The sequence below is a fragment of the Microcaecilia unicolor genome, chromosome 3 (genome assembly GCF_901765095.1).
Source record: "Microcaecilia unicolor chromosome 3, aMicUni1.1, whole genome shotgun sequence".
Lineage (NCBI taxonomy): Eukaryota > Metazoa > Chordata > Amphibia > Gymnophiona > Siphonopidae > Microcaecilia > Microcaecilia unicolor.
Window position 1 is genome coordinate 338,904,261 of NC_044033.1, and position 18,376 is coordinate 338,922,636.

Below are 18,376 nucleotides of genomic sequence, written 5' to 3' on the forward strand. Positions count from 1 at the left end.
CTACAAGGCTGTTGTAATTGGTTGCACCTAGGTGTACACATTCTCTGCCAGCTGCACTAGTATTCTATAAAGAGTAGTAGACACCTACTTTTCTTTATAGAATAGGCTTAAAATAGGCAGTATAACCAGCACCTATATTAGATGCGCTGTTATAGAATTACCCTCTCAGTGGCAAAATCCAGCCACTGAGCAGGGAAGTGTCAAGTTGTAGTAAAGACGGACTTTTATCGCACATTGATTTATCACAGGAGTCACTAACCTGTGGTATCTCAGTATGGCAATTTGCTAATTCCCATAGAAAAAGAATAATGCTGCTTATGAGCCACCTTGCAGGCAATGTTATTCCATCATCCTGGGGACATTGGGCCACCAAGTTGCAGCCTGATGCTTCTGGATACCAGTATAGAGAGGGTCCAAAGTACAGAACAAAGTCCGAAGTATAGCAAAAAGCACCAGGAGCCTTCAGAAAAGGGACATAGTTCTATTTATTGTAAAAATCGATATTCCAATGTAGACGGGCCATGTTTTGGCGCATAGTGCCTGTGTCAGAGGCTTGTGTTAAGCATAAATAGCAATATGAGTAAAAGATAAAGTAAAAGCAACATAAGTAGTTAAGCTTAATAATATAAAACATAAATAGAAATGTAATTCAAAGGTCAATAAAAACATAAATAATAAAGCTTAATAATCTAAAACATATGTATAAAAGAATGAGTGAAATATATATAAAAAATCTCGAGTTAGACATACATGTAAAAAGCCATGTGAACGAACCTTGGTATTATTCTGCTATATATAAAGATGTAACATAATCAGGTTGTTCATCACAAAAAGATAGTGTTAAACAGTATTTTAAATGTGTAATTGAAAATAAGGTACAATGATGAGACAGAAATAACCATACCCATGGTGTGGACATTTTAGGAAAAAAGAAACAATATATAACAAATATGTATGTCGGTGTTATTGTCTAGACAGAAAGAGCTATGTTAACAAAATGGGTCTATCAACTAAATAATGTGTAAATAGTTGGTAATCTACAATGTTTCAACTCAAACTAGAAGTCGATTTCTGGATTAACTTCGGATTCACATCTCTGTAGTGGGTTATTGTTCATCAAGTGATTTCTGTTTTGGTTCCTTGCCTAATAGGTTATGGTTTCAAAGATACCATAAATTAGATGCCAACTTCCCTTTTTGTAAATTAAAAAAAAAAAGTACTGCTGTCCTTATATGATAGCCTAACCTCTAATGGTAGTACTGCAAGACAACCCCTAGGGGTTACGGGCACCATTTTGATCCTGGGACTTCAATGGAGAAAGAATGACTTGGGCTCGTTTCTGCCTTCACTAGACACTAGAGTCTCCTGGTAAGAGTCAGGGGTGGGATCAGAGGGTAAGGGGTCCTTTTCTAGGACTGGATCAGAAGGAAGAAGAGGATGTTGGAAGAGGACTTCAGAATGAGTGGACATGTTTAGGGCATCAGAAGATGGGTTGGTATTGTCAGAGTGTTGGGAATGATGATTTCAAGAAGCTGATCCCATGGGTAGTTCTGCACATTATTTAAAATTATATTTTTTTGTTATCACAACAACAAGTTCAACAGAACAAATTAAAAATCACAACTTGTACAATTGACAAGCTTATACACATAATAGGAGTAATACATTTTACCATATTAACTCCAGCCCCCCCCCCCCCCCAAAAAAAAAGCAGGGGCAAGGCAGGCAAAGCGGCGGAGTGAAGATAGCACTGGAGGAAGACTTCTTCTGCTGGCAGGGCCTGGGGATCCCTGCCAGACAAGGTATTTGGAGTTGCGGGGAGGGGCAGTGGCCCTGTGGCTAGGTGTGCTTCCAGGTGAGAGCTGGGAAGCACTGCCTAAGGAAAAGAATTTGTATGCAGTAACACTGGTGCAACCCAAGTCTGCAAGAGAGAGAAAAAGTTTACCTTGGAATAATTGACACACTTTTCTTTTTAGCATGTTATTGCTCTCGGGCTTCTTACCCCACCTAGAACTGGGAGATTTATGGGCTATAAATATTTTAAATAAAAGATATATATATATATATATATATATGTAGCATTTGTATCCCACATTTCCCCACCTATTTGCAGACTCAATGTATACACACACACACATATACATAAAAGACAGTGGTAACACTTGAAGGAAAGCTCACATTATCTTGACAGGCAATAAAGACGAAAGAAAGGAAGTCAACTTCATTTTATGAGTTAATACCTTCCAGAGCTCAAGAACTAGATAGATAAATGGGTGAGCAAATTGTTTTGCTATTCTGATTGATTTTTTTAATTAGGTCACTAGAGAGATTGATCAAGGGCATGAACTGGATGTGGTCAATAGCAAAGCTCTTTATACTTTTCCTTATAGGAGGATCATAAATAAATTGAGTGGCCTAGGAGTGGCACTCAAGGTAGTGAACTGGATTAGAAATTGGTTGACCAAGTTATGAAAGGAGGATAGTGGTAAACTGAATGTCCTGAGAAGGGAGAAAGTTGACTAGTGGAAAACGGTCTATGAGCAATAATGCTAAAGGTTTAGAAGGAAATGTTTGCCTTTTGTGCAGATGAGACGAAGATCTGAAACGAAGTGGAAACATCGGAAAAGGTACACAGTTTGAGAAGTGACTTATAAAGATTGGAAGACTAGTGATCTGTTTGAAAATTAAGCTTTAATGTAAAGACATGTAAATCCCAAAAGAGCTCTATGGGACAGGTGGGGAGAGGCTGATGTGAGTGTACCAGGAGAGAAACCTAGAGGCACCGGCTCACCAGAGCCATTTGTTATTTTTTAAAGAATTTTGGGAGCCAGTTGTTAAACTTCAACAACCGGCTCCCAGAATTTTGGCTGGGGTGATGCAGGTCCCCTCCTGGTGGCGTTGGCATCCAGCTGCCCTGTGGCTTGGGCATCTCACTTGCTCTCCTCCTCTCCAAGCTTTGGAGCAGCAAAATAAAAAACAGCATGAAACCATGCGTGGGGCCATAGCCCTGCATGCACTGCTGCCGGCTCCCTTCCTTCTCCCTCTCCAAAACACGAAGTTACATCCTGAGGGGAGGGAGGAGGGAAGACGGCATGCTGTTTTTTCTTTTGCCTACCGAGTGAGGGTCTTAGAGGAGAGTGAGTGAGCGCAGCTTGTGGTTCCTTCAGACCACCGCAGTACTGGCCCAGGAAGAGGAAGGAAGCTGGCAGCAGCGTGTGTAGGGCTGCAGCCCATGGAGGATAGATTGAGAACAAAAGACGTGTGAAGTCAAAAAAGTTGAGTCCATGGAGGTATGTCTCTCTTTCCCCTCCCCCACAGCCGTCATCCCAGTACATGCAAAAGAAAGCAAACAGTCCTTGAGCTGCTGCATCTACGTTGTCATTCTTTGATGTTGGTAGCATTTTTATTTAATTTCATATGTTCAAACATGCCAGCTTCTGCAGCATACGGATGTACACAGAGGAAGTATAATAATGGAATAACTTCATAGGTAGAGTAGTAATTTGTTTTAAATCATAATTAGTGTGTCATTTGGAGAGGCTGGTTATAGGGACACTCTACCACGTATTGTATTCTTGCAGAGATTTTTTTTCTCCTGTTAAAGGGCCACTAAAACAGACATCATGTTATGAGAATCAGGTGCTCAAAATTCAGAGTTTCTATCTATTTATTTATTTACTTATTTACTTATTTACTACATTAAACATAAATTAGGTTGAAAACTGGGAGCATTTAAAATCTTTTTTATTCCTGTGCCTAGATCAAAAGAGAAAGATGATCAGCATCCCTGCCAGCAAAAAGATATGCCTAGCGTGCCCGCATTGTGGGGGGGGGGGGGGGAGGCGAGAGTGAGGAATGCGTTGTCCCCCTCCCTTCCATCCCTGCCCCCCCTCCAAATTGTATGGCTGGCTATGCCCGGAGAGACAGCCTGCTAAAAATTTCCAGCACACCACTGCCTAGAGGTGATACTGAGGGGCATTTTCGACCGGGGGCGCCCATCTCCAAGGAGGATGCTGCAAAGGGGCGGGGCCAACCATATTTTCGAACGAGATGGCCGGCCATCTTTCATTTCGATAATACGGTTGGGGCTGACCAAATGTCAGAGATGGCGGGGTTTGAGATGGCCGGCCTAGGTTTTCGCCGATAATGGAAACCGAGGCAGGCCATCAAACCCGGCCAAATCCAAGGCATTTGGTCGCGGGAGGGGCTAGCATTTGTAGTGCACTGGTTCCCCTGACATGCCAGGACACCAACCGGGCACCCTAGAGGGCACTTCTAAAAATTAAAAAAAAAAAAAAAGCTCCCAGATGCATAGCTCCCTTACCTTGGGTGCTGAGCCCCGCAAAACCCACTACCCACAACTGTACACCACTACCATAGCCCTAAGGGGTGAAGGGGGGCACCTACATGTAGGTACAGTGGGTTTCGGGTGGGTTTTGAAGGGCTCCCATTTTCCACCACAAGTGTAATAGGTAGGGGGGGATGGGCCTTGGTCCGCCTGCCTGAAGTCCAGTGCACCCACTAAAACTGCTCCAGAGACCTGTATACTGCTGCGATGGACCTGGGTATGACATTTGAGGCTGGCATAGAGGCTGGCAAAAAAAGTTTTTAAAGTTGTTTTTTTGAGGGTGGGAGGGGGTTAGTGTTTGGCCAGCTCCGTGACGGACTACAATTGAGGCCAGCCAAAATCAGCTTTCGATTATGCCGATTTCGCCGGCCTTGAGAGATGGCCGGCCATCTCCCGATTTGTGTCGGAAGATGGCCGGCCTTCTCTTTTGAAAATAAGCTGGACTATCTGATAATCTCAAGGTAGTGAAATAATGTGTTTAGGAGTTGGCCATAAGGCAGCGTACAGCTGAGCTGTTTAATTTAGGACAGCTTTTTGCTGGCTTAAATTAAACCAATTAACTATACACATACCCTATAATTCTATATATAGCGCTCAAAATTGCACACACAAATATGGGTTTGTGCCTAAATTGACCATGCAGTTTAATTGCTTAATGAGACAATTAGCACTGATAATTGGATGCTAACAATTATCAGCACCAATTAGCATCAGTTAGAATTTACATGTGCATCTTGCTGGGTGCTATTCTATAAAGATGCGCATGTAAATTCTTATTTGCGGATCTGAAAAGGGGGCATACCAGGGAAAGAGATGGGCGGGTCATGGGCGTTTCAAGAATTTGCACGCACTATTACAGAATACACCTGAGCCGCATCTAATTTAGGTGCAAGGATTTACACCAGGGTTCAGTTGGTGTAAATCCTTGCTCCTAAAATTTAGTTGCGGATCCTGGCACTAAGTGGTGCCCTGAATACCATTTATAGAATAGTGCTTGATTTTTGGCAGCATTATCCGGATAGTGCCGCTGAAAATTAACTGACAGAGGACATATAGGTTTAACAATATCTGTTCAATATGTATGTCCCTTTGAATATGGGTCAATAAGTTTTGCTTTGTTCAGTTGCAGGCTGTAGTGTCAATGTGTCACACGTTGCAAGAGAAGAAAGATTGAGAACTATTGCTCTCATTTTGTTTTTGTTAGTATCTATGTTTTTTTGTTTGTTTGTTTTTTTACTTTTCATTTTAAGGGATGAAAATAGATACAATCCACATTATGCAGGAAAACAGTATACAAAAGGTGTTTTAAAAAATTAGTAATCCAGGCTTTTTGTTTTAGCTTTTTTTGTGAACAATTTTAAGCAAGTGCTAATCTTAATTTGGTGCACACACAAAAATAATAATTTGCTTATAAAAGATGACAGCTGGGAAGAAGACTAATGGTTTGACTCAGTGGTTCCCAAACTCTGTACCATGGCACACAAGTTCACCATAGCAAATTTGTAGGTGTGCCATGGCATCTTTTTCCCACCTCCTTCCTGCCGCTACCCAAGCCGCTGCTGCTGCTGCTCTAGATGAGCAGCAACAGTGACAAAACAATCTGCAGTCATCGCAGGGCCAGACTTTCCATGCGCACAGCTGATGGTCCTGCCCCTTGGACATCACTTCCTGTTCTGGAGCACCACTGGCAGCCACGCGAATGAAGAGTCTTGCTTCATGGTGGCTGTACCTTGTTTTGCCACCGCTACTGTTGGTCTAGAGAAGTAGCCGGGGGGAGGGGGGTTAGAGGAAGCAGACGCTGGATTGTGGGAGGGAAACAGGTGGCTTAGGCTGGGTGGAAGGGCAGGGGGGCAGTGGCTGAATGGAGGGAGGAGAGTAGGTGAACAGAGGCTGGGTGGAGGGGGAAGAGAAGTTGGGCAGATAGATTGAAGAGGGAGAGAAGGTGGGCAGAGGCTGAATGGAGGGAGAAAAGAGGTGGTCAGAAGCTGGATGGAAGGGGGAGAGAAGGTGGGCAGAAGTTGGATGGAGGGGGCAAGAAGGAGGGCAGACACTGGTTAAAAAGCGAGAGAGAAGGAGGGCAGATGCTGGATAGGAAGGAGGGCATGTGTGGGAATGCTGGTGTCAGTGGCTGAAGCATGCTTCCGATTTTGCTCTAGAGCTCAGGCCTCAGGCAGTGGACCTGTTCAGTTGGCGAGGCTTGGGCATCCCCGCCAGCAAAGGTAGGACTCAATACCATTGGCAAAGGAAAGGAAATGTGTAGCTGTGACCCAAGAAAGTTTGGGAACCACTGGTTTGACTGCTATAATATCTCTTTTCACATCAATTAGGGAATAAAAGAGAAAAAAACATGGATGCTCATTTTCAAAGCACATAGACGTACAAAGTAGTAACCTATGTATCTTTGTAAGTCTGTGTGCCTTGAAAATGAGCCTCCCTAGATCTAACAAGACCAAAAACATTTATCAACCTCTCACAGTCAAAAACCATTTTAATAGGAGTCAGGGTGAGTTACTTGCCCTAGAAAAGAGACCCACACTGCTTCTCATTTTTGGCAATTTTTCTCAGTAGTGGAGAGATCATGAAATTGTTGAACAGTGACCACTTTCTTAGCCAGAGATCTCGGTAGTTATTTTAAAGTGATCTTAGGCATCCCAGTGACATTTTTCAGCAATTTTCTTAACTATGCAGACTCCAGTTGCTTCCTCTCTCCACATTTGTTTTCCTCTTATTCTATCCATCCCAAACACTAGCTTCCTCTTCTTGCCATCTCCTCTCAACAGACAATAGCCCCTTGTCATCATTCATTCTTTCCACCTGTCACTTTTTCTGTTCATTGCTCCATTGACACCAGCTTCTTCTCATCCTCCAAAGATATACACCAAACATTTCCTCTACCCTCACATCTTTTCCCCGATGCACCGGCTTCCTATCTCATTGACACTAGCCTCTTCTGTCTGTTTGCCAAGATATTCACTAGCCTTTTCTGTGTTCCCACTTCTTTTCCTCCATTCAGCAGCTTCACGCCAAATGTTCCTCCTTTGCACTCTGCAGAAACCATTTCCTTCTCTAGGTCCTCCCCTGCCATAGATTAATATGAAACAGTAGTTTAAATATGTCTTTTCTTTTCCCTCTTGCTTTCCTTAGGGCTACTAGCTTTCTGTGCCAACTTTAGTCCAACTCTTTTCCAGGGTCTCCTCTTTATTCTGTCCTTCCAAAAACACTAGCCTCTTCCAGTCTCTTTGCCTCCTCAACAGACACCAGCTACTTCTCTCCATTCCTTCCTGCCACCTATTACTTTCTCCCCCAACCATTACCCAGATGCTAATGTCTTCTGTCCATCCCCCAAGAGAGACGCCAACCGTTTCCTCTGTATCGTGTCTTTTCTCTCATTCACCATCTTGTTATACTCCAAATACTCCATTACACCCTGCAGACCCCCATTTCCTCCTTTCTTCCTTCCATCGTCATAGACACGGTGCCTCACTTTCCCTTTGCCTCTCACTGGGGCTGCCAGCTCTCTGTGCAGCGTCTACTCTAACCCTCTTCCAGTGACCTGTGACTTTTTACCCTGAAGCAAGAGGTGTCGGTACAAACTAAGATCAGAGAATTTCTATTGGCACCATGTATCACACAGTAAACAGAGTTGCATTACATTGGAAGAGGTTCAGAGCAGAAGCAGAAACAATAAGAAAGCTAGCAGCCAGAGAGACAAGAAAATGGCTGTTTCTGTGATGGCATAGAACCTGAAAACCAAGATATAATGACTTCTCTCCTTTAAAGTAGTTTATATTTCAAATGTATTGCCACTGTGTTTTGAGAAATGGAAAAGGGGACAAAGAAAAACTATGAATAAAAAAAAATATATATATAGAAGGCTAAAAACAGTGACAACAGGAATTGAAGCCCTGTAAATTTGCATAGGTTTTGCCATAATATTGCCCCACATAGATTTCTAATATAGCCTAACAGACAATGCCAGCTCCACTGATATCTGTTTATTTGGATTTAGCGCACACCTTTTTCAGTAGTCGCCCAAGGTGAATTATATACAGGGTACAGAAGTTATTTTCCTTGTCCCTGGATCTAACCCCCCCCCCCCTCCCCGTTTACTAAGACGCACGGCAATGCCAACACAGCCCATTCAAAATGAATTGGCTGTGTCAGCATTAGTGCACCGCGGCCACTAGTGCGGCTTAGTAAACAGGGTGGTAAGTTTGTACCTGAGGCAATGGAGGGTTAAGTGACTTGCCTGATGCTTCAAAGAGCAGAAGCAGCATTTCAACCAGGCTTCCCTTGTCAGCACAGTGCTCTAACCACTAGACTACTCCTCCAGATAATTAGTATAAGAAAGTTACACATTACAGCAGAAACAGTCCAGCTCTCTTGCACACAGATTTGACTATTGTGGCTTTAACTAATCTTGTTCTCCTTCTTGGGAGAAAATACGTATTTCTTTGCTTCACTAGGAAAGGGCATTTCTATTTTGTCATGACTTGTAGGTATTGTACACATGAAAAAGGAATGTTTCAACTAATACTAGTATATCCCTTTCTACCTCCACTAGGGGTGCACGGAAGAAAAAGAAGAAGATTCCAAAAATGGGATTGATGGACACTGGTTCACAAGTGGCATCGCTTCACACTTTTGAGCATTTAGTACCAGCTGGTGGCCTTCAAAATGAACCTGGAATGCCTAACCCTGGTACAGAATTTAAAAAGAAGTCGAAAAGAATCACAAGACAAACAGCCATCGTGGGAACGACAAATGATGCATTTGAGCCCGATTGCTCTAAAGGGTAGTAGTTCTTATTCAAAGTATCAGCTAAGCAGTATGGGTTACATCCAGTAAATGGCACTCAGATTTGGCACCTGAGGAAATCAGTGCCCAGTGCTATTCTGGTAAGGGCATTCCGGGATGAGCTATAGAATAGTGTTGGGTGCTGAATTCTGCACCCAACTTTGGGCATGAGGACTTGACACCAGCTGAAACCTGGTGTAAATCCTGGGGCGCACATCTGCAGTATTTTTTGGTATGCCCCTGACCCATCCATGCCCCTTCCACGGCCATGCCCTCTTTGCAGTTACGTTCGAAGACACTTAGATGCAATCCTAAAACTGGGCATGTAAGTATATTTTTGCACCAATCTGCCCCATTTTGGTGCACCTTGCATCCATTAGAATGTTTTTCTGCACCGAAAATTACATGCCTATGTTTACAATAATGACAAAATTCTGCCTAAGCACTATTCTGTAAATACCCGCATAAGTTACATAGCATGCAATTGCAATGAGAGGAAGGAATACCCATGGGTGAGGTTCAAACTTACACACATAATTTACAGAATGTGAGTATCTGCACACATCAGCTCTATAGATGATACATATATACTGTATCCGGTTAGGCTAGTGTTCTATAAATGAAAGTAGGCATCTATGTTCCTTTATAAAGAATAGTCTCCTACCAGGCACTCTGTTATAGAATTGCCCTGTAATGTTATAAATTTTTGCGTGTGTATAGCCACATATGCACATAAATAGCCTGTTATAAAAATCCAACCAGCATAAAAGTTCACGCAATGACATGATAGTAAAATTGGTAGGTGGGTACAGGGTTGGAGTTCACAAATCCACCGATAGCTTATATAAAATTAATATATGCGTGTTACTAAATAATCTAGGTGTGAACATATACACCTGCTATAAGGCAGTTGTAAATGTCTGTGCCTGCAAGGTAGGCGTGCTTTCTGCCCCTCATGCTAGTGTTTTTTTATAAAGGTACATAGGTGCTCATGTGTCTTTGTAAGATAGCGCCTAAATAGGCACTTAAACTCGGTGCTCCCTTATAAAATCACCCTCTGGAAGTGCTATTACTAAATTTAGTATAAAGAAGTAAGCAGTTGCCTCAGCATTCCGCAATGACAATTATGCAGCAATAGAAGGTAGCAAAAAGAAAAATATTCTAAAAGATTTTAGTGTCATTTTAGAAAACAATATTTAAGTACTGATCAAATATTTCATAATATTTTTGTATTTCCATTATCTCATGTAATGTTTATCTTTTCATATTGAAGGTGTCAAAAATCTAGATTAAATTTTCATAGACCAGCAAGTCTCCTAAATGGGAGTCAAGGCATGCCTGATTTTGTTCACAAAACACAGGACCCATAGGGGTCCTTTTACTAAGCTGCGGTAAAAAGTTGCCTGTGGTAGTGTAGGCGCATCTATTGGGCACACGCCAGGACAGTTTTACCACATCTACAAAAAATGGGTTTTTTTTAATGGGATGGGAAAAGGGCCTGTGGTAAAAATGAAATCAGCATGAGCCCTTAACGCCTCCCATTGATCTAGTGGTAAAGGCTCACGCATTACACACGGTGACCAGTTGGTGCGCGCCAAGTGCCGATTACCTCCGGAACTGGCGCGCATGGGAGGAAATAAATATGGGCATGCGCCAAATCTGAGATTGCCGCCAGGAGGGCATGTTGGCCTAGTGGTAGTTTCATTTTGGTGTGTGCTGCACGTGCATAGAGCCTACTGCGGCTTAGTGAAAGGGCCCCCATAAAGAGATGATTAGCCAAATACCTAAATTCCCTGTGCAGCGAAGTGTGGAAGAGTTAAACATCTTGCCTTTCTGACAGTTATGTTAGCGACTCCATTTGGAAAGTAACTTTCTAGTAGGCCAACTGTTTTGGATATCTACTAGTTTCACATCCCCACTAGAAAACTCCTCAGATGACTCTCTGGTCCCTTTGCACAGTTCTAACAGCTACTCAGGTCTTTGAAAATTTAAACTATGGTGTTTCATATGTAGCACACAATCTTTGATATTTAAATAAATATGCACTTTTATATATTTCTGTATTGAAAAATAAGTTTTATATCATTTCTAAATGAAGAATGTGTTTATATATAAATATGCACTAAACTTCTGTGACACTAGGGGCCCTGTTTACTAAGGTACGTTAGCATTTTTAGTGCGTGCTAAAGTTTAGCACGCGCTAACTCTAGAGACACCTATAGGAATATAGGTGTCTCTAGCATTAGCATGCGCTAAGTTTTACCGTGCGCTAAAAATGCTAGCATGCCTACAGTGCTTCTTAGTAAACAGGGCCCTAGAATTTTTGTCTTTTTGGCAGCCTCATTGCCAGTTGTTTCCTGCTTCACTTTGAAGCAATGTTTTATATGTTAAATGACTGATTTCTTTTATATGCATATATTTATCTGGTTTGCTTTTGCTGTCACGTTTGTTTTTGAAAAATTGTGTGAAAAGATGAAATTCTGTTTCAGAAAACATTTTCAATAACTTATTTAAGAATAGTTTTTGATGTTTTCCATTTGATTATTAAAAGATCTTCTCTGTGGCTTTCTTGCTTCACATTTTTTTTGTACGCAATGATAAAATCTTCATGATAGAAAGGAAAGAAGCAAAAGGGGTTAACCATTGAGAAAACACTTTATTTTTGGCAATAGAAAAATTGATCCCATTCAAAAAAATTAGAAAAAAAAAGAAGTGAAAATAAGAGCAAAGCAATGATGTGTGAAAGTTCCCTCAGAAACAACCACAACTACTACAGTGTAGTAGGATCACTGCACATGAGTTGAAGACAAAAATAACTCTGTAAATTTAAATCTTTGTCTCAATGAAGTCAGCAAATGAAGTTTCATTTATGCAGTGGCATTGTCATTCATTCTGGACTAACAATCCATGAATTCTAATTCAACTGTATGGTATGTCTGTCACATAGCTAGATCGCATACTTTCAACATACTCGTTAAATATGAGATAGATATGTCTGAGAAATGCTAAAGGAGGTTAGGGTACTACAGAAAGCATCGATGTGTTAACTTGAGAAGAAATATTTGCCTTTTAACCTGTAAGATCCCTTTTTCCAGTTTGTGAAGCCAAATAACTGATCATATAAACGTCTTTTTAAAGAGGGGGGCACATCATTTCTGCTGTACAGATGCAGGTTTGGAGGCAGGTTTTAGAAAGGATGTACATTCTTTTTGAGGATCTCTAAAAACGTATTCATTGGGGGCATAGGTTTGCATATTGTCAAGTTAAGCATTATGTTTCTTCTTTGGCCGGAGGTGTCATTAGCGAGATACGGCCTCCAAAACTGAATACAGTACTCCAAGTGGGGCCTCACCAACGAATTGTACAGGGGCATCAACACCTTTTTTCTTCTGCTGGTTATACCTCTTTCTATACAGCCTAGCATCCTTCTGGCTATAGCCACCATCTTGTCACATTAACCCACCTGCAAACACTTTTACCAAAATGTGGAAAAGGTACCTTGTGGAACACTACATGTACTCTTACCCCCATATAGATGTGCAGTTTTCAGAAAGCCTTATTACTCAGGTAAGTAATCATTTACACAGGTAAATGGCTTTTGAAAATTAATTATTGTATTTACTTGTATTTATTAACTGTTTGCTCAAATAGTACAAATCTATGTGGTATACATTTTAATAGAATTCAAAAAATATCATGTAAAATTGTCATATCTAATGCTTAGTTTTGAATTTGGAACCGAAACAGCAGATGGTACAGAGGTATATTTTCAAAGCAGTTAGACTTACAGAGGGGCTCATTTTCAAAAGAGAATAACGTCCAAAAAGTGTCATAAAGCACAATTTGGACGGATTTCTTCTCAAAACATCCACGTCAGTATTTTCAAAACCTATTTTGCAGACCTCTATGCATTTCATCTGCAGTGCATCCAAATCACAAGGGGGTATGTTGGGGGGGCATTTCAAAGGCTGAATTAGGGCTGGCTTAGGTTATATCTAACACTTGGATATAGAAAAATCACAAAGTGTCAGGAGTGTAATATATAGAAAATCAAAAAAATATGTATAACACTCCAATTATATTCTCTGAGGTGAATGCAAAATTTTGATATATAATGAATTTCTTATATAAAGTAGCCTCAATAGCCCAGGGAACCATATTATTTAGGACTCCACTGAATTGGCCAGCATCATAGGCTCCTCCTCTTTTCAGAAAAAACCACCGATATCAAAAAACTCCCTATCTTAGGGGAGAAAAAGATCATGTGGATAAAAAACGGAAAAGAGGGGTATTTTATCGAAATATCAATAAGAATGCACCACACCTCAACGAGTATTAATGGAAGTAAAGGAAATATATTTACTTCATAAACCTTGTTATTAAGAGAACTGAGAACAATATATCAAACTGAAACCAATGTATTTCGGAGCTACAAATATTTTTCACTCTGAGGTGAACTAGCTGTGTATAAATATATTAAACAGGTTACTTATCTTTAAGGCAGAATATAATAGCCCTTTTAAAAGTTCAACCCATCTGGTTCATCTTTGTATAATGCTCTCGAACATCGATCGTTAGTATCCTGTTTGTATAGTTGTCAGTCTCTAGTTGTTTCGGTATTGAAGTCAAAAAGTGTAAGCGTGGGTAATACTTAAAAAGTATTAAATTTCGCTATGTCTATCCAGTTTTCTCGACAGCCAAGGCCCCACTGTTTCGCAATCTTCATCAGGAGAAGTTTCAAAAATAATAGAAATTAAATTCCTTTCTATCCATCGCGAACAATGATTCAAAACATGGCGCCTGTTGATATAGGACGCCAGTGCTTAAACTCCACCCCCTTAGAGTAGCGTCACTATTTGTTTAGTCCAATCAGCAGTCTGAGTTTTAATCTTCAATTTAGCATATCACTAAATTCAACCATTTTTGAAGCCTTAATATCGATTATTTATCAAAAACGATTTATACTGTTAATAAACGAGACTAGGCTTAGCTGAATACAAAAAATCAGAATATGTATATACACGAGATGAAAGTTATCTTAATGTTCAATGAAATTCATGCTTTTAAATATATCACATACCGTATGTACTCGCCAATTATCAATTGGTAGATATTTTGCAGATAATGAAGAGGATATATTTAGCCATAGGAAACCTTACGCATTTCAATAAAATGCTTCCCATTCAATAGGACCATTAAGGCCATTAGGGTGTACAGTTCGCAGATGATAAATCCATTTCTGTTCTTTCTGATGTAAAACTCGCGAAATATCACCCCTTCTATCATTGTTTGCAAGTTGTTCAATTATTAAACATTTTAATTGGTTGAATTCATGATCATTATCTATACAGTGTTTAGACAAGGGCATATGCATTTTTTTGGATTGAATAGCATGCTTATGTTCCGAGAGTCTGATTTTAAACATACGTTTCGTCTGACCTATATATCGCAATCCACAAGGGCATATGATCAAGTATACCACTGCTTTGGATTTGCAAGTTGTCATTCCTTTTAGATAGATCCAATCTTGTTTTACTGTGTCCTAAAATTTATTAGTTTCTTCCATCACTGAACACATTATACATTCTCCACATTTCTTGTGTCCCGGTATGTCATCTTTCCTACAAAAATCAGTTCTAACATCCGAATGGCATAAAACATCTGACAAATTAGCACGTCTTGAATATGATATCATACATTGTTGTTCAGCGAACACATCATGAGTGGATAAAATATTCCAATTTCTACGTATGATCTTAGCCACCTTAGGTGCCATCGCTGTATATTGCATCGTACATACTGCTTTTTGATCTCCTTCTTTTCGTTTTGACTGAATTTCTGGTTCTAACAAATTTTCACGATGGTTGTACAGAGCTCTCTTGAATGCATGTTTCACAATTTTGTGAGGATATCCTCTTTCGGTCAGTTTATCTTTTAAACAAACAGCTGATCGTTTATATTTCTGTGAAGAATCACAGATACGTCTGTATCTTAAAAACTGGGCGAATGGAAGGTTGTTTTTAATGTGAATAGGATGCATGCTATCATAAAGTAGTAATGAGTTTCGATCTGTAGGTTTCGTAAATACATCAGTTTCAAATTTGTTATTGTTCTTGTAAATCATTACATCAAGAAAACTAATCTCATTAGTGTGAACTGTATGTTGAAACTTGATGGTAGGATGACATGCATTCAGATCTGTCAAAAATAAATCTAACATTTCTAGAGAAGAATTCCATATGATGAAAATATCATCAATAAATCTCCACCAACATTTAGTAAATTGAAATCTGGGAAGTTTATAGATCACGTTTTCCTCTAAATGAGCCATGAACAAATTGGCCACTGACGGAGCAAAAGCTGCTCCCATAGCAATGCCCGATAGTTGTAAAAAAAGTTCACCATTAAATAAAAAATGATTATTAAGTAAGGATAACTTTAATAACTTCAATAGAAATTCAGTGGGGACCGTTACTGGTCTAGGACGTTGTTCTAGAAATTGTTCTATTATATGTATTGCCTCACTTTGGGGTATCGCTGTGTATAGTGACTGGACATCCAGCGTCACTAAATATCCTACATTGGTTTGAATTGGTAAAGATTCAAGTTTTTTCAAAAAGTGCGTTGTGTCTTTAATATAAGATTTAACATTGACAACAAGTGGTGCCAAAAAGCCATCTATATATTTACATGATCTTTCTAATAAAGAATCACAAGCTGACACTATTGGTCTACCTGGTGGTTTTATAAGGGTTTTATGAATTTTAGGAAGAAGGTAAAAAATAGGAATTTTAGCGTTCTTATGATTTAAATAATTCATTTCATTCCTAATGAGAAAACCCGCTTGAAATGCTTCGGTAGTGATTTCTAGTATCTCAGCTAGAAGATTGTCAGTAGGATCTTTATCCAGCCTACAATATGTTTTTATATCATTCAGTTGCCGATAGGCTTCATTAATATAATCTTTTTTCTGAAGGATGACAATAGCACCACCCTTATCAGCACGACGGATGACAATTTCTGAATCATTAGCTAAGGACTGAATTGCTTCTCTTTCTTCTTTGGAAACATTATGATGATAATGGGCATGATGTTGTTCCATTTGTTCCAAGTCTTTGATGATATGTCTATAAAACGTGTCTATCACTGGATCTATGTTCCCAGGAGGGGACCATATACTTTTTTGATAGACAGTGGAATATCCTTTATGTTGCATATCATTATTTCCAAAAAACACTTTTAGACGTAAAGATCTAATAAATTTAGCTATATTGACCCTTGTTTGGAAAGGATCATATATAGTGGTCGGAACAAACGATAACCCTTTGCTGAGTACTTGCAATTGTATATGGGAAAGACTTTTATTAGATAAATTTATTACAGGGAGTCTTCCCTCTTGCGGGGTCTTCCTCGTGGTCTGGATGGCTCGAATGTTACTGTTGCTCGTCCTCGATTTCTCCGGGTGCCTCTTCCCCGTCCTCTTGTTCTTAAATATGTCGGCCCCGATTTTGAATCATCTTCCCCACTTGAAACACTAGAAGAAAGTTCACTCTGAGGTTTGTCGATATCACTAGTATCTTGTGTGCCTTGATTTTTCATCCATATATATACATATCCATCTGAGTAATCTTTTTTGTCTCGAATCATTTTCTTGTATTTAACTTGTTGTAAATCTTTATTGAATTTATCTATTTTCATATTAAATTCCTCTAGGGATCTATCCAATCCCTCCTGGGAAAAAATATGCCCCTTTTTTTCTTCCAATATTGGTTTTTCAATGTTTATTCTCTGTTGTAATGTCTGGATGAGAAGTAACATCAAGTCTAGAGAGCATTGATTTAATATACTGTTCCAACTATTGACAAATATCTCATCTTCCGGGAATAACTTCGGACCTCGCTGCATACGTAAACCTCGAGGAATAATCTCTGATTTGCAGTATTCAACTAAGGAGGCACTATGTAATTCCCATCCAAAAAAATGCATATGCCCTTGTCTAAACACTGTATAGATAATGATCATGAATTCAACCAATTAAAATGTTTAATAATTGAACAACTTGCAAACAATGATAGAAGGGGTGATATTTCGTGAGTTTTACATCAGAAAGAACAGAAATGGATTTATCATCTGCGAACTGTACACCCTAATGGCCTTAATGGTCCTATTGAATGGGAAGCATTTTATTGAAATGCGTAAGGTTTCCTATGGCTAAATATATCCTCTTCATTATCTGCAAAATATCTACCAATTGATAATTGGCGAGTACATACGGTATGTGATATATTTAAAAGCATGAATTTCATTGAACATTAAGATAACTTTCATCTCGTGTATATACATATTCTGATTTTTTGTATTCAGCTAAGCCTAGTCTCGTTTATTAACAGTATAAATCGTTTTTGATAAATAATCGATATTAAGGCTTCAAAAATGGTTGAATTTAGTGATATGCTAAATTGAAGATTAAAACTCAGACTGCTGATTGGACTAAACAAATAGTGACGCTACTCTAAGGGGGTGGAGTTTAAGCACTGGCGTCCTATATCAACAGGCGCCATGTTTTGAATCATTGTTCGCGATGGATAGAAAGGAATTTAATTTCTATTATTTTTGAAACTTCTCCTGATGAAGATTGCGAAACAGTGGGGCCTTGGCTGTCGAGAAAACTGGATAGACATAGCGAAATTTAATACTTTTTAAGTATTACCCACGCTTACACTTTTTGACTTCAATACCGAAACAACTAGAGACTGACAACTATACAAACAGGATACTAACGATCGATGTTCGAGAGCATTATACAAAGATGAACCAGATGGGTTGAACTTTTAAAAGGGCTATTATATTCTGCCTTAAAGATAAGTAACCTGTTTAATATATTTATACACAGCTAGTTCACCTCAGAGTGAAAAATATTTGTAGCTCCGAAATACATTGGTTTCAGTTTGATATATTGTTCTCAGTTCTCTTAATAACAAGGTTTATGAAGTAAATATATTTCCTTTACTTCCATTAATACTCGTTGAGGTGTGGTGCATTCTTATTGATATTTCGATAAAATACCCCTCTTTTCCGTTTTTTATCCACATGATCTTTTTCTCCCCTAAGATAGGGAGTTTTTTGATATCGGTGGTTTTTTCTGAAAAGAGGAGGAGCCTATGATGCTGGCCAATTCAGTGGAGTCCTAAATAATATGGTTCCCTGGGCTATTGAGGCTACTTTATATAA

General features: G+C 39.5%; 1 protein-coding gene across 1 annotated transcript in view; it reads left to right on the forward strand.

Annotated features, from left to right (window-relative positions):
* The window catches only part of AHI1 (Abelson helper integration site 1), a 683,164-nt gene extending 673,623 nt beyond the window's left edge, over positions 1-9,541 (forward strand). Inside the window, 1 exon segment of the mRNA XM_030195101.1 lies at positions 8,913-9,541. Within this exon segment, the coding sequence (XP_030050961.1) occupies positions 8,913-9,147 (235 nt within the window). The 3' untranslated portion in view covers positions 9,148-9,541.
* Positions 9,542-18,376: the final 8,835 nt, after the last annotated feature.